The following is a 14,529-nucleotide window of genomic DNA, read 5'->3' as shown; positions in this document are numbered from 1 at the left end:
GATGTGTATAAGAGACAGTATATATATATATATATATATAAAACAAACAAAGTAGACAAACATAGAAAAATTCCATTTGCATTTATTACTACAAGTTTGTCTCGTATGGACAGCTGTTAAAAGCTGCCCACACTCATCAGGTACAAATACATCTGTCCATACGAAAACAGCTGTCCATACGAAAAAAACTTGTAGTAATAAATGCATATGGAATTTTTCTAAGTTTGTCTACTTTGTTCGTTTTTTTTTTTGCTCCCAACCGGTTGAGCCCTCTCACCATTGATGACTTACAAAAAGATCACCTTGATATATATATATATATATAATATGTGAATATGTAATCTGCGCCTTATTTGATGTTGATAACTTATTTCATAAGCATTTAAATGTTTTGTTGGTATTATGAGTGGTTTTTTCCTGATTTCACCACTTCAAAGTAAAGCTTCCTTTTACCTTCTCATCTGCAGGCATTGCCTGCTTCCTGTACAATAAAACATCGCTACAACATCCATATTTAAGATGACTTGGCAGCATCTACTATTTTCTATGCTGATCGGTTTCATTGATTTTATTGTCCAAAGACAAAAAAAAAAACTTATGCAGGAATATATTGTAATTCAATTGCTTGGTACAAACAGCTTGAGCATATTCTTAATGCCATTGAGGAGGTCATCTGTGAAGAACTTGCAATTAATTATTCATACAATGCTGGAAATAATGTTGTAATATGAACTATATATCATCATCTGCATACCTTATTCCCATCAGACATTTCTCACTATATATGTACAGTATTTCATTATTGATACAAAAATGTTGTTAATCCTATGGTTTCTATCGGAATAATTATTCACATGCTACAATGTGTCTTAAATTCTAATTTAGTACAATATGCTATCAAGGGCCATTATCTACTCAAATGTCTTCCTGATTCATATACAGTACATACAAAGTATACACTTTACCATTTTGATCCTAAATTGTATATGTAGTATGTGCATGCAGGTAAGTATGTATGTATGTGTATAATTTCATGTGTTTGTATAAAAAAGGGCGTAGGTCAAAACCTCTGTTGGGATTGATTTTTCTCTCTTCTCTACAATAAATAAATGCGAATTATAGAAATATTAATATTTAATAGATTTGTGACTTTGGGCTGGCGAGAGTAGAAGAACTCGACCGGTCAAAACACATGACCCAAGAAGTCGTGACTCAGTACTACCGAGCACCTGAAATCTTGACCGGCAGTAAGTACTATACAAATGCTGTTGACATGTGGTCTGTGGGATGCATCTTCGCTGAACTTTTAGGACGACGTATTCTTTTTCAAGCACAGAGTCCTGTCACTCAGGTAAATAAGCGTTCATTGTAAAGTGCTGCTAAGCATTGTCCACACTATCAAATCAATACAGTTGTGTGCCCATATATGGTCATGATGTGCCTATATATGTTCATGATGTGCCCATATATGGTCATGATGTGCCCATATATGGTCATGATATGCCTATATATGGTCATGATGTGCCTATATATGGTCATGATGTACCTATATATAGTCATGAGGTGATGTCTTCGTGACCATATTTAGGCATGTCACATGTGTTTGTTAAATGAAATTTGATAGTCTGGACAGGGCTTTAAAGTGATCATCATATACCCCTTTTACACTGCCAAGGTCAGAATAAACCTGTGTATATTCTTTAGTGATACAGGTGCATTTCACATTTACATTGTAAAGTCTGGGTTGATCCCGAGTTGCACCTATTTTGCATCGGCAACAACGCGGGTCCAAATACCGCCCTCAATTTCTGTTGTGATGGTGATCATCACTTTGCTCGAGTTGTTCGCGTAGTGGTGGAGCCTAATTATTGTCAATATTTAACCAATATATCGGCAGATTTTTTTTTTAATATGCGAATTAAATCAGCAATTTTGTTGTCAATGCTATATGAAGCGCAGGAGGCTTAATTTGAAAATTGTGTTGGCCTAGCCCATTGCCAGCCAAATTTAGGCCTACTATTCCCATCCTAGCTCTTCCTTTATAATGGTGTACTTTATGATAATCTTCCTGATTATTCATTTGTTCTTATTGTCTACATATCTTCAGTTTTTCTGTTAAATTTCATTATGCATTTGGCTTTAAGAAAAAAAACGATTGCTATAATCATCAAGAAAATCTAAATATCAATAAAAAATAAAAAACTTGTATGATTGATTGTAATGTTAGAAAATATGAGACAAACTGAAAATAGGAAGATGTTTAATTATTCAATGAACAAATAAAATGAGATAAATATGCCTTTTAAAAGTGGCTTCTGTAATATCAGATATTAAATTTGATGTTCCAAAAAGAAAATTCTTAACTGTTACGTAAATTATCAGGTCACATTTTTGTGCTACATGTTGCTGAAATGTCAATACAGTATAAAAATAGGATAGGTAAAGTTACAAAACTTAACAATTATTATGTTCAGTTACCTGGTATCTTACAAAAACCTAAAATAATCCTAAAATTAGTGTTCAATTATTGTGTAAACACTCATTATTAAAACATGTTTATAAACATAGTTTGTCATCAAGTAAAATTAGCAATTCTGTTATGTTGATAAACATTTCTTCTATATGTATGTTTACTAGTATTTATCTTTTATTAAACATTGAATATATTGACATAGCATAACATTAATAGCACACTCTTGCACATTTCAAGATAAGACCTGATACTGTGGTGTTATAATGGTGCTAAAATGTGAGCACTATATAAATAGATATTATTTGTACAAAATAAATACCTATATATATAAAAAAAAAATTATTGTAAATATTAAACAACATTAGCATAATCATAGACCTTTTCATTGTGCGTGCACATTTCCCAAAGGCTTGTGACCCACCCCATTTAAAAATCACAGTCAAGTAGTTAAAAATCACATCATATCACTTTATTTTTCGAGCTAGCTTCCTTACTTAATCATTGCTATCCCCCTCCCCATCATAAACTTCCCCTCCCCCACCCATTTCAAGACTTGTAGATATGCCATTGTTTGCATTGACTGGTTATCAGTTTCAGGTATCTTGTACTGTACTAAAAGTGAAAATGTATTTGGTTTGTTGTTTGTTTCATTGGGAGTTGATAACATATTTAATACTTTTGAATAAGCTAATTAATATTTTAATTGATTTTTTTTTAAAGATTTTATGACATGGTATAAATCCTTAAAAATGAAAAGTTAAAAAGTATTACAAATTTTTTTTAAAGTGATTTATGTTTTGTAGGAAAAATAGAAGTTACCTTTTTTAATGTATATCTGTTCTTATTGACTTAAAGATAATCCATTTTTCCTAGAAACTTTAATATAAATAAAAATTATTACTGGAAATAAAAAGAATTTTGTTTAATTTTCTTTAGTTAAATCTGATAATGGAGCTTCTAGGAACACCTAGTCATCAAGATCTTAGGTATGCATGTGACGGAGCCAAATCACACATTTTACAGCAACCACATAAACCAGTAAGTATACATATCAGTATATACTAATATGCAGTTATTGTAAAGTTTTGAGGACAATATTTGAAAACAAAATAAATAAAAAGGCACTATAGTAATATAATTTATTATTATTATTATTATTAATATTATTATACTGTACAAGTATTATTATTATTATTATTAAATATGGACCATTGTTGCATAATAAAATAGGGTGAAGTAAGTAAAATTAGTAGCATATAGTACACAACTATCAACTTCTATGAGAGCATATTTAAACTGTAGCCCATTTTAAAATACTTGTCTTACAATTTTGAGGTGCTTTTGTTGAAATCCTGTGTAATGCCAGAGTTAGTTTCTTGCTAAAAGCAACTCCCTTCCCCATCCTTGACTAAAATGAGGGACTTAAGGTTAGAGAACATCACATTGTCCCATTCTATAATTGGTAAGATGTTAAAATGTATGAACAAAAATTACGTAATGTGTAATTGTTTACATCATCTTATTCTTTTTACGTGATTTTTTATATCAATATAAATTTATTTAATATTAATTTATTATTATTTTGCATTTTTTTATTTTAAATTGTAATAAGTGTGCAAAAAGGAAAAAGAGCCTCATGACATTCGAACAAAATTTGCATCCAATTTATAGGAACATTTGTCGACTAATAATGAATCTCCACATGAAGATGCATTCATGTGTAGCATCCTAACTACATACTGTCAGAATACTACGTATGGACTGCTCAGTAAACATAGCCTTTAGCAGTGTAAACCCCTAATCCATATAGATCTAATATAGCCTTATGCACTAATCGCGTAAGTGATCATTGAACTAAGCATTTTCATGTTAATTTCTGTATCCGCAGTCATCGCTATCTGCGCTGTACACACTCTCCAGTCAGTCAACCCATGAGGCTGTTCATCTCCTTAGCAGAATGCTTGTATTTAATCCAGTGAGTATTAACTGTACTGATCTTATATTTAGACGGATCAATTAATCATTGTATGTAGTTAATCGTCTACTAAGCTACATCTATTCATCATCATATGTTTGAGAGAATGCAACTGTGTTCGAGATACATTTAGTATATGATTTGTAAGTATTATTCTGGACCAAAATTGGTTCAGAAATAATACAAATTATTGCTCTTCTTTTGGCATCATATTGCTAAGAAGGAATGTAATCATAAGAAAATTTAAAAAAAAAAAGGAAAAGAGAAAAAAGTGTTACATAGATTATAAATATAAATTTATATATTGCAGTAGCTTCTCATCATCAATGATGCTAATGTCACCAACTAGATATACATGAAGCAGCATTCATGGACATCCAAATACACCCACAGACACACCCCTGGCCAAACACTCATATGCGTCACCATAAACACACAGAACACAGATGCCATATACTCTCAAACATACTGACCACAATAAAACATGTACAATCCCTAAACATGCAGACAGACCTTGTCTCCACCCATGCCTTAACTACACCTGATTATTCACCTGAAGAAGTGTATTGTGTATAATGAAAGCTATACTGGTACGATTTATGATACTATATTCATCATTCATTGTTATTACTAAAAGCTTGCTGTCTTGTGTTTTTTCAGGATAAACGCATCTCTTGTACAGATGCCCTTGCCCACCCATACCTTGATGAGGGTCGTCTCCGCTACCATACCTGCATGTGCCAATGCTGCCATAATACACCCACAGGACGTGAATATGTGTCCAACTTTGAACCATGTGCACCTCAACGATTCGACTCAACCTATGAATCACGCCTCACATCTGTGCGACAGGTCAAAGGTAAAGAACTTACAAAGATTTCAAACACAGTTAAAACAAATGAAAACATTAATTTAATCATCTATAAAGTGTAATACAATTATGTACTGTATATAGCAACTATTATATATTTATTTTCTAATTATTTATAAATAAGCCCTAAACCAAACATTTTCAAAAACATTAATTATTATAAAAATAAAATGGTATATAAAAAAAAAAATTACATTTAACAATTTTGTTTCTAAAACAATTCTGTAATGACATACCCTGTAACACAAGTATTCATACATGTTAAAAGTTGAAAAGTAGTCCATAATAACAAATAAATGCTTAATATATGCACAATCAAAGTTGCATCAGGTACAATTGCGTTTAAAAAAAACCAGTAAAGGTTCATTGATTATTACAGAAGCAAATAATTTATTTATATTCACATTATCTATAATTTAATTATTATATATTATTGAACACATTTATGTCATGAGGCATAAAGAATGCTCTAATTACTATTTAGTGTTCATGATTAGTATGATGAAATTTTCAACCTATCTTTATTTTATGTTTATTTCAAAATCAAATTAACCACCAGGAAACCTGGCACTTACAGAACAGTATTGTTACTAAGTATTTTCTAAGTCAGTCAGTACTAAAGTTATCTGAAGATGAACAATATATATTCAATCATAGTGGCTTGCATTGCATGCATTGTAAGCTTAGTTCTATTACCCTATTGTGATCTTAATCTTAGTTTATTGTTTATATGTCCATTGTTGATGATTTATTCATTTGTTTATTGAGCTTTACTTGGTGGTTTTGATTTTAGCTGGTTACAGGAAGGAAACCTTTGATAAACTTTCTAGATTATGACACAATATCCTAATTGCTGCAACAAACAACCTTCTTTGTTCTCTATAGAATCCCTGTTAAAGTTCATCACAGAGCGCCACCAAGGCAACTACATACCACTCTGTATTAATCCGCAATCTGCTGCATTCAAAAGCTTTGCTAGGTAAGTTCCAAAGTGACACCAACTATGTACACCAAATAATAACAAAATTATTAATCTTAGGCAAGACCTTTTTTGGTATCTTGTTTAGCGAACTTGCTGCCGCAAATAATGATGATTTGAAATAGAAATAAAAAAATCTCAAAAAAATATGATATGTATATTTCTTCCTCATTATATAAATTTAAAGCAACCATATTATTACTACACTGTTTATATTCAGCAATAAATTTGTATTTTTATTTTCTCCTTTGTTTGGATGTTTTTAGCAAACCACTTGCTAAATAAGAAAACAAACTTTTATTTTTATATTTTGTTCCCCCTCCTCTGACAGTCTTTAAAACAAAAGTTTGTGGAACAAGGTATTAAAAAAGTCTAACCTTAGCACAATTGTATACTGAACAAAGTAAGGGTAATTTATTGCTCAAAAATACAACATGGTAAAATAGAAAATTAGCTTCCTTGTATTGCACAGGTGTGATATTCCAATTAAAATGTGATTGCAGAAAAGCCTCATGGCCCAAGCCCATTGCCAGGTTTGGTTTTTAAGGTTGAATATCAGTAATGAACAATAGTGTTGGTGACAAGATTTTCCCAATGAGGGGCCTGGAACCTCTGAAAATTCAGGAATTTGTATTGAAAAGCTTATTTAATCTATTCTAGCGACTCACAGTCTAAATATTACAGATTTTTTTCTCATCATTGAATTGTTTGTTCTTCCTGATGAAGAGCCCATTGATCCCACTTAAGCTATGAACAATGATTTTTTTTTTTCATTGTCATAACAAAATAATTAACAATATATCTGTAGGTAATGAATTGCTCATATAACAGGATCAAATAAGTTAGTAATTTACAGATTAAAACAATTAATTCTTCTTGGAATTAAAAAATGTTATTATGAATGAATACCGGCCAATATTGAATATGCAAAGAATATTGGAACAGTATTGTTATGTCTGTTAATTAGCAAGGAATTATTATCTTGTTCTAATTTTAATTTTGAAGCTAATACCTCGCTTTGTATGCTGAGTGAGCAATGCAAAGTAACTGTATTAATTTTATTGTTCAAAGCTATTAGAAACTTGGCAATAATTTACACTTGTAATGTTATTTACCTATTGCATGTACAGTAACTTTAATCATGTATATTATATAAATCACACAGTTGAAATAATATATAATTATATCCTACAGCTCAATACAATATTTGATATAAATCATAGTTAATATATATTATATATATATATATCTTTATAGTTCAATATAACTACAGATATATAGTATTATGCAACACCTGTACAGTGTATATTTTATTAATTTGATTGGTTGAAAACAGGTCACATGAGATTGATTTAAACTGAATATCCCATGGTTATTTGAGTACTAGTCAATGATCGTTAAGTAGTAGTTTTTCACCTTCAAGACGATAAAAATCTTCAAAGCAACGCGAGCAAGAAAAATATAAATCGGCAGATCCATTTGGTACTGGGTCATTTGTACAAAAAAGGCAATAAAATATGCAGTTAACTGTATGGAGTATTTCGCCAGCTTCAGCTGTGAGGAATTAAGAATTATTAGCCAAACCTGAACTTAATCGACTCCTAGGCTTAGCCTAGGTTGGTTTTATGCTGGCCTTTGGAAGGAAGATGGGTCCTTGTATCCAAAGAAAAGTATGCAGGCGATCCGAAGAGCTAGGTGTTCTAAAAAACAAATAATGAATGTTTCTTATTTGTACAGTGGGGTAGAATATTTCATTTGGTGAAAGATTGGATGCTCTGTCAATTCGACCTACACTCATAAACATTCATTATTTGTATACTACCCCATTCCAGATTTAAAATCATTATTGAAAATATTTTGTTTTTACTTTTTATTAGTTCTTCTGTTGCCAGTGCTGCTGAGCTTCCTCCAACGCCTCAACCCTGGGAATGAGCCTCCGTCTATTCCACTTGCTTTGCTCAACCATTCCCAGTTTGATGTACAGTACATGGTCATGGCTCACAAAAATGTTTCTAGCATTTCTTCAACTCCATGGACTCTACATCAAAGCGTGTGTGTAGTGGCTGTTGGAGTGTTTGAGGTATTTCCATCGGAAGCATTCACAAAGGACGCATTCCCACGGAAAGTAGCTGCGAACGCTATACGAGAGATGGATTTTAAGAATTTACAAGAGGGGTGTAACAAACCTAGATAAGTCTTGTAAATGTAATTTTAAATGCTGCACATAAAGTTCATTTTGAGCCGTTAGGTAATGTTATCCATGTTCAGTCGCAACTCGATTCTTATTAAGTGTGAATCTGTGTGACTTGCGTTTGATAGCTACCTCATGTTTTAGTTAAATGTTTTGATTATTTTTTTTTTATTTATTTATTTCTTTTCAGTTTGTCATTGCATGAGGTTTAGTGTTTTGGTGTTGTTTCCAAGGATGATTTATAAACAATGCCCTCTCTTGACAGTCAATTTGTAGCCTCCTAACCAGTACTAGAATAAAATATGCATAACTTAATAATTTATGAAAAATTCAAGCATCTTAATCTACTTCCAGATGTTAATTTTTTTTTTTTTAATCCATCCATCATTTTTATTTGCCAGTTTTATGTTTTGATGGGTTGTGGATGTTCCATTTCCGTTACTCTATTTTCTATTAGAGAGGATAAAATGGCACAGTTCAACTTAATTTATTATGCATTTATTCTTTGTAATTTACATCTAGAGATCGAGTATATTATAAAGTGTAAATCAAGCCAAGTAAATTGATACATCTCATTTCCCCCCCCCCCTCCCAACAAACCCACACACATACACTTGTACAGACATTCATTCAACTGATTGTAAACAACATAACACAATATTGGTGCAAACGCTGCATGAAACCGATGCAATAAAAGTTTTTTAAGTGTTGTTTAATGTTTAATTTCCATTAATTAGTAAATTAAATACAAGATATTTTAAATATTTATTAAAATCACTATGCTCATTACAACATATTTCTATTCTATAACTCCTTTACATGTTTGGATCACCTTTGCCAATGCAATAATTTGATTTAAGTTCACCCTTGAAAGGGGTTGTATTTAAAAGAAATACCTTGGTTGTCATTCTAGAGCCTCCCACCCCTACTCATACACACACACACAGCTTTCCATGATAGCGTTGTGACTCCTCACCCATAATGTCCCTTTAATATCCAAAATTATGGGCATAGTGCAACTAATCAGAATCAATTTTAGGCATAGCTGTTAAGCCAGCCGCTACAATTGTGTTCCAACTGTCGCTCTGTTGCTGATTTTTTAGATGAAGATGAAAATATAGTTTTATAGTAAAGAGGCGGGTCCAGAGATGTCCAAAGGGTGGGGCCGAAAGTGCGGCCGATTGAGATAACAATACACTGGGGGACGGGGGCATGTCCCCGCAAAATTTTTGTGTTATAGACGCCCGAAAATAACCTCTGAGGCCTTTTGGGCGATAATCTTTTTCTTTTTTTTTTTGACTTTCCAAAGGCCCGGCCCCCCCTCTAAATCCGCCCCTGTAAAGAATCAGTTTCAGTGGAACAACTCACCACTTGGTGTATTACTTTTACTTTTAAAAAAATGATGCGTCTTTCGAATGAAGTTTTGTGATTATATACTACCCCTGTACATTAAAATTAACACAAACCTAAACAAGTAATCATAATATAAAGCAATCAACAATGCATGTTGCTTACTCCAAGTACTGTATAAGTTATAGGTACAATAATTAGTTTATGTTTAACAAGTGCTTGTACAAGAATAATCTACTTAATAGATGGATGCTATGGCAACTGATCATGTGACCATTAATTATTATTAATGGATGAAACATTAAGCTGAAACTATTGTGTTTACATGAGACAGTATGCCGTTAACCATTGTTGTACCTTCAATTCTTTTTAGAGTTCCTGCTATGCTCTTTTAAACGTGATATTAGTTGTCTTGCTCAGAATTGCTTGGTAATGTTCATCACACTAAAATTCTGGGTTACTAGTTCTTCAACAGAATGAAAAATTAACTCATAGCTATTATATTTTTTTTTATGAAGCCTAAGGAGGAGTTTGAGTACTCTGTAGGTAGAACCTTGGCCTAAAAAACTAAATTTTGGAACTAAAATAAATTAAAATTTGATATAAAATGAGATGTCATAATTGAAGATATCACACTTGGTAATTTATTGATTTTTCAGTCAATTATTCCAGTGATCTAATTTTGAATTCTCAATGACACAAGAGTATTATTATATAAAATTCAATTTCATGATTCTGTTGAATACCTAATGACAATCAATTGAACAGACCTTAAGCCGAGCTCTCACAGCGTCGTTCGATGGTCTTAGAACCGTCGTACAACGAATCAAACCTCACTTCCTGTTAGTGCTAGACGACACAATGCCGACTGCTGATGGTCGGTGGCAGTCTAAACGGATCGACATTAAAAATGATCTGTTGCGTGCGCACCATGGGGTTACGTTGTTCATAGAATTGCGTCGGCCGACGACCGTTGTGCGCAGAAAGTGCCCGGCTTCTGTTAAGCCATGAAATCTGTCTTATTGTTTGTTGCCTTCAAAGCTTTATATTAACTGTATTCAAAGGTTAACTTCGATATTAACAAAAAATAATTAATACGCTAAGTGTATATAATTTTGTCAACAATCTTAATTGTCTATTTTTATTTTGAGGATTTGTATGTTTAAATTGTTTAAATTTTTTTCTTTGATGATCATTAGAGCTTTTTTAATGATTGATTTCCAAATGATACATACAGTAACTTTTATTGTGTGATCAGTGTTATAAATTTCTTGTGTCTGTATTTATAATAAGAATGAAGATTGATTTGCAAGATTTGGCATCATGTTTTAACTGTATACAATAGTCTTTTGTAGTATTTATGTTCATTTATGCATGAAGCTGCAAGAACTAGAGGAGCCAAATTTTAATGCTGCTCATAACTTGCAGTTGATGTGTCAATAGAGGGCAGTGTTTTTCTGATGACATTTTTTGACCAACACCGTATGTAGATGTTGGTGACATGTTGTCGTTGCAAGTCTCTATAGTGATTAGGGCCCCTTCAGTGTATTATTGTGATTGGAAAATTGTTGATATGTCGGTTAAGAAACCAAAAAACAAAAAACAAAAAAACAAAGAACTAACCTAGCATTTCCAAGAGGGGTTCTTGATTTTAGACTTTAGATGATCCAAAGAAAACTTGAATATTTGATAAATATGTTTCATTTGCATATGGTTATACATATGTTGTAATAATGATGAATTTTGAGACATTTTAATGTTAATGATATAAGAAATAAGGTTATTCCTGAATTTACCACAATCTCTTAACCCTTCAAGATTGTATAAAGTAAACGAAACTATTTTTGGAATGAAAGTCCAGAACAAGAGGTTTTAACGTCAACTGCTGCAGTTAAGTACTGTATGTGCGGGGTCTTTTTTCTAAATGTTCTAGCACCGTAAAAAAGAAAAAAAGTTTAAAAAAAAAAGTAAACGAGCAAGAACGACTAAAAATACAGACAGTGCTGTTTATTAAACCAATTAATTTAATTAATTTACATCATTCCAAACCCCAAAAAACCACGAAGGAAATATACGATGAACAATATTTTTTTTCTGTACTTGTATGTAGATTTAAACTGTAGAGTGTGTAGTATTTTGCATGTTAGCATTTACTAACAGTTAGAGAATTGTGTCTGGATGATGCCCACCAGTCTGCCTTCTGCAGTCTTTTCTCACTTCTAAATGGTTAGCCATCAATAAACTTGATATGACTATTGGAAAAACCAAGTCATTTAAAATTTCCTTCATTATTTATTTGCTTCTGACTAGGAAACCTATTTGACCAGTACTGATGCAATGATGTTCCGAAAATCTCCACTTAAAAAAAAAACATCCAATGACTTTAGGTAATAAACTGGTTTATTTGAACTTTATCCTGATGTCGTTGACATATATTCACTTTTTTTTTTCTTTCTAATAATATATTACTATAGATGAATTGAGGTAGCGAAGTAGACGTTTGTAGTGTTGAGGTTAGTTGTACATATTAAGAGTGCTAGGAATATTTATTGTTTGCGATTAATAAGCACATAGTGACTGGTCCGCCGTGACAGCAATACACTACAGTGCAAGATACTACTTGCCACATGGGGAACCAGTCAAACATTGTATATTGTAGCAATATTGACACACGATACGAGATGAAATTAAGACTGGAGGTCAATGACGATTATGATTTTATATAAAAAATAACTTTTTCAACAGTATACAGTATGTTTTATGTACATACTATAGTTTTGCAATTTGCTTCAACCTGATTTTGCTAAATAATAACCGTAATTGTAATGTAAAAGATTTATCCACACTATCAAATTAGATGTAACAGAATACCTGTGATGTGGGTGTGTTATGACATCATGATGGCAATATATGGTTGCGATATGGCATCATCCTGCCTATATATGGGTAGATCAGGTATTTGTCACAGAAACGTTAATAGTGTGGATAGAGTATCTGAAGATGATGTTGGGCTAATTAACTTTTTTTTTAAATAAAATTTAATATTTTAATTGCTTCTTAAGTAATTAGAAAACATTTCCCAGGCAATTTAATGGATGCATTAAAATAGTGTCCCTATTGTATCTATTATTTTGCACAGACCTTGGTAATATCATGGTAATATGAAAGATTTTTGTAGTGAAAATTCTGTAAATCTCTGAAAAATGAATTTTTTCAGTTTGTCTTATTAAAAGTTGTTTGATCATTTTAAATTAAAGCATTGTTCACATTATCAAATTTAATGACAATTGTTTGTGATATGCCCATATTTGGGTGTAATATGACATCACAGTTAATATTTGTCTCATAAAATTTGATAGTTTGGCAACGCTAAAGAATTCAATGTTTTAATTGATTTTTCCAAATTTTATCACAGGTAGTACATCTTTAAGACTTTAATCATTTTTAACAGCTTTAAAGATTGAAAATTCGCTAATGAATTTACATGGTGCATGTCATATCCTTTGATACAAAGGTGTGGAAGTGTTGCTTTCATGTAAGCCCATTATTTAATTTGTACCTATTTAATGTCTGCAACAATGGAGAAGTAATCCATGTTGACAACAATACATTTCCTCCACACTTAAATTGTGCTGATCATGTTTCGGTGCTGGATATACCAACCAAGCCATCTTATATGTACTGTACATTTTTCAATATTCAATTTTCATATAAACATTGACAATTTTGTACTCCTATTCATACAAGTTATGTACTGCTTAGTTTTGTACCTGTTAGAAATGCAAGATGTTATGCGACATCACTGGTTCATTATGTTACTATTAAGCAAGTTATTTGATATGATTAAGTATACAATATCTATAAATATTTTGGGTAAGGTTGCATCATGGTTATATCATTCATTTGTACTATGACCTCATTATTTCTAACCAGAAATTATTTGCGCAAATGTTTTCATGAGAACAATTAAAATTTCAAAACCTCCACAAATGTTGAGAGCTAGAGGTGCATTATCTTTGTACTGTATTTATATCAACTGAACTCTATTGGGAATCATGGCAATGATGAATAAGATATTATTTTACAAGCTGCACCATGCCATACATAGAACTCCATTTTGCTGCCGATTATTTGTAATTTTTGGGGAGGTTTAGTACCTAATTGTATTTGTATTAATAGTATTTTATTTGAATATTAATTATTAGGCACTCATATATATTGTAAGATAAAATAGAATTTCTTTTTTTATGTCTATTGTAGAAGATAATACTGATCAGTCTCTTGTACAGCACACTCCGTTATTTAAGCAAAAATCTGTTTTTATGGTAAATGTGGGGAAACGGAAACCTAGTGCAATCGTGCGCGTGTATGATCCTCATGAGCATGTACGATCTTCACGCCGATCTATTTATTAATGCACCTCATGTAAAGGTCTCAGAGTACGTCCTTCCACCATGAGAAAAAAGTAGATCCCCAAAGGTTAAGGTGATGGTGAAAAAGTTTTGAAAAAAAAAAATGAATAAAATATAAAATTAAGTCATTTTGTATTTGTTAATCTTGTTTGAAAGAAATAGGGAGTTTGATGCGTGGCAAATAACTTATTATTGACATCGTTACATTCTAGATTCAACTGTGGCCTGCAATCAAACTCCCCATAAGTAAATTTGAACTTTGACACGAAAAGAAGAGA

At 31.8% G+C, this 14,529-nt stretch overlaps 1 protein-coding gene across 2 annotated transcripts in view; it reads left to right on the top strand.

Annotated features, from left to right (window-relative positions):
- The window catches only part of LOC117116368 (serine/threonine-protein kinase NLK-like), a 24,491-nt gene extending 10,136 nt beyond the window's left edge, over positions 1-14,355 (top strand). For both annotated transcript variants that reach the window (XM_033260400.1, XM_033260393.1), the window contains exons 5-10: positions 1,142-1,351; positions 3,410-3,511; positions 4,362-4,448; positions 5,109-5,307; positions 6,205-6,298; positions 8,176-14,355. In XM_033260400.1, coding sequence (XP_033116291.1) covers positions 1,142-1,351; positions 3,410-3,511; positions 4,362-4,448; positions 5,109-5,307; positions 6,205-6,298; positions 8,176-8,230 — 747 coding nt within the window. In that variant the 3' untranslated portion in view covers positions 8,231-14,355. The remainder of the gene's footprint in view (positions 1-1,141; positions 1,352-3,409; positions 3,512-4,361; positions 4,449-5,108; positions 5,308-6,204; positions 6,299-8,175) is intronic.
- Positions 14,356-14,529: the final 174 nt, after the last annotated feature.

This window comes from Anneissia japonica, unplaced genomic scaffold, assembly GCF_011630105.1.
Source record: "Anneissia japonica isolate Jap-2015-1 unplaced genomic scaffold, ASM1163010v1 scaffold199_len4679917_cov187, whole genome shotgun sequence".
In the NCBI taxonomy this organism is placed as follows: domain Eukaryota; kingdom Metazoa; phylum Echinodermata; class Crinoidea; order Comatulida; family Comatulidae; genus Anneissia; species Anneissia japonica.
This window is presented reverse-complemented; position numbering and strand designations above follow the sequence as displayed.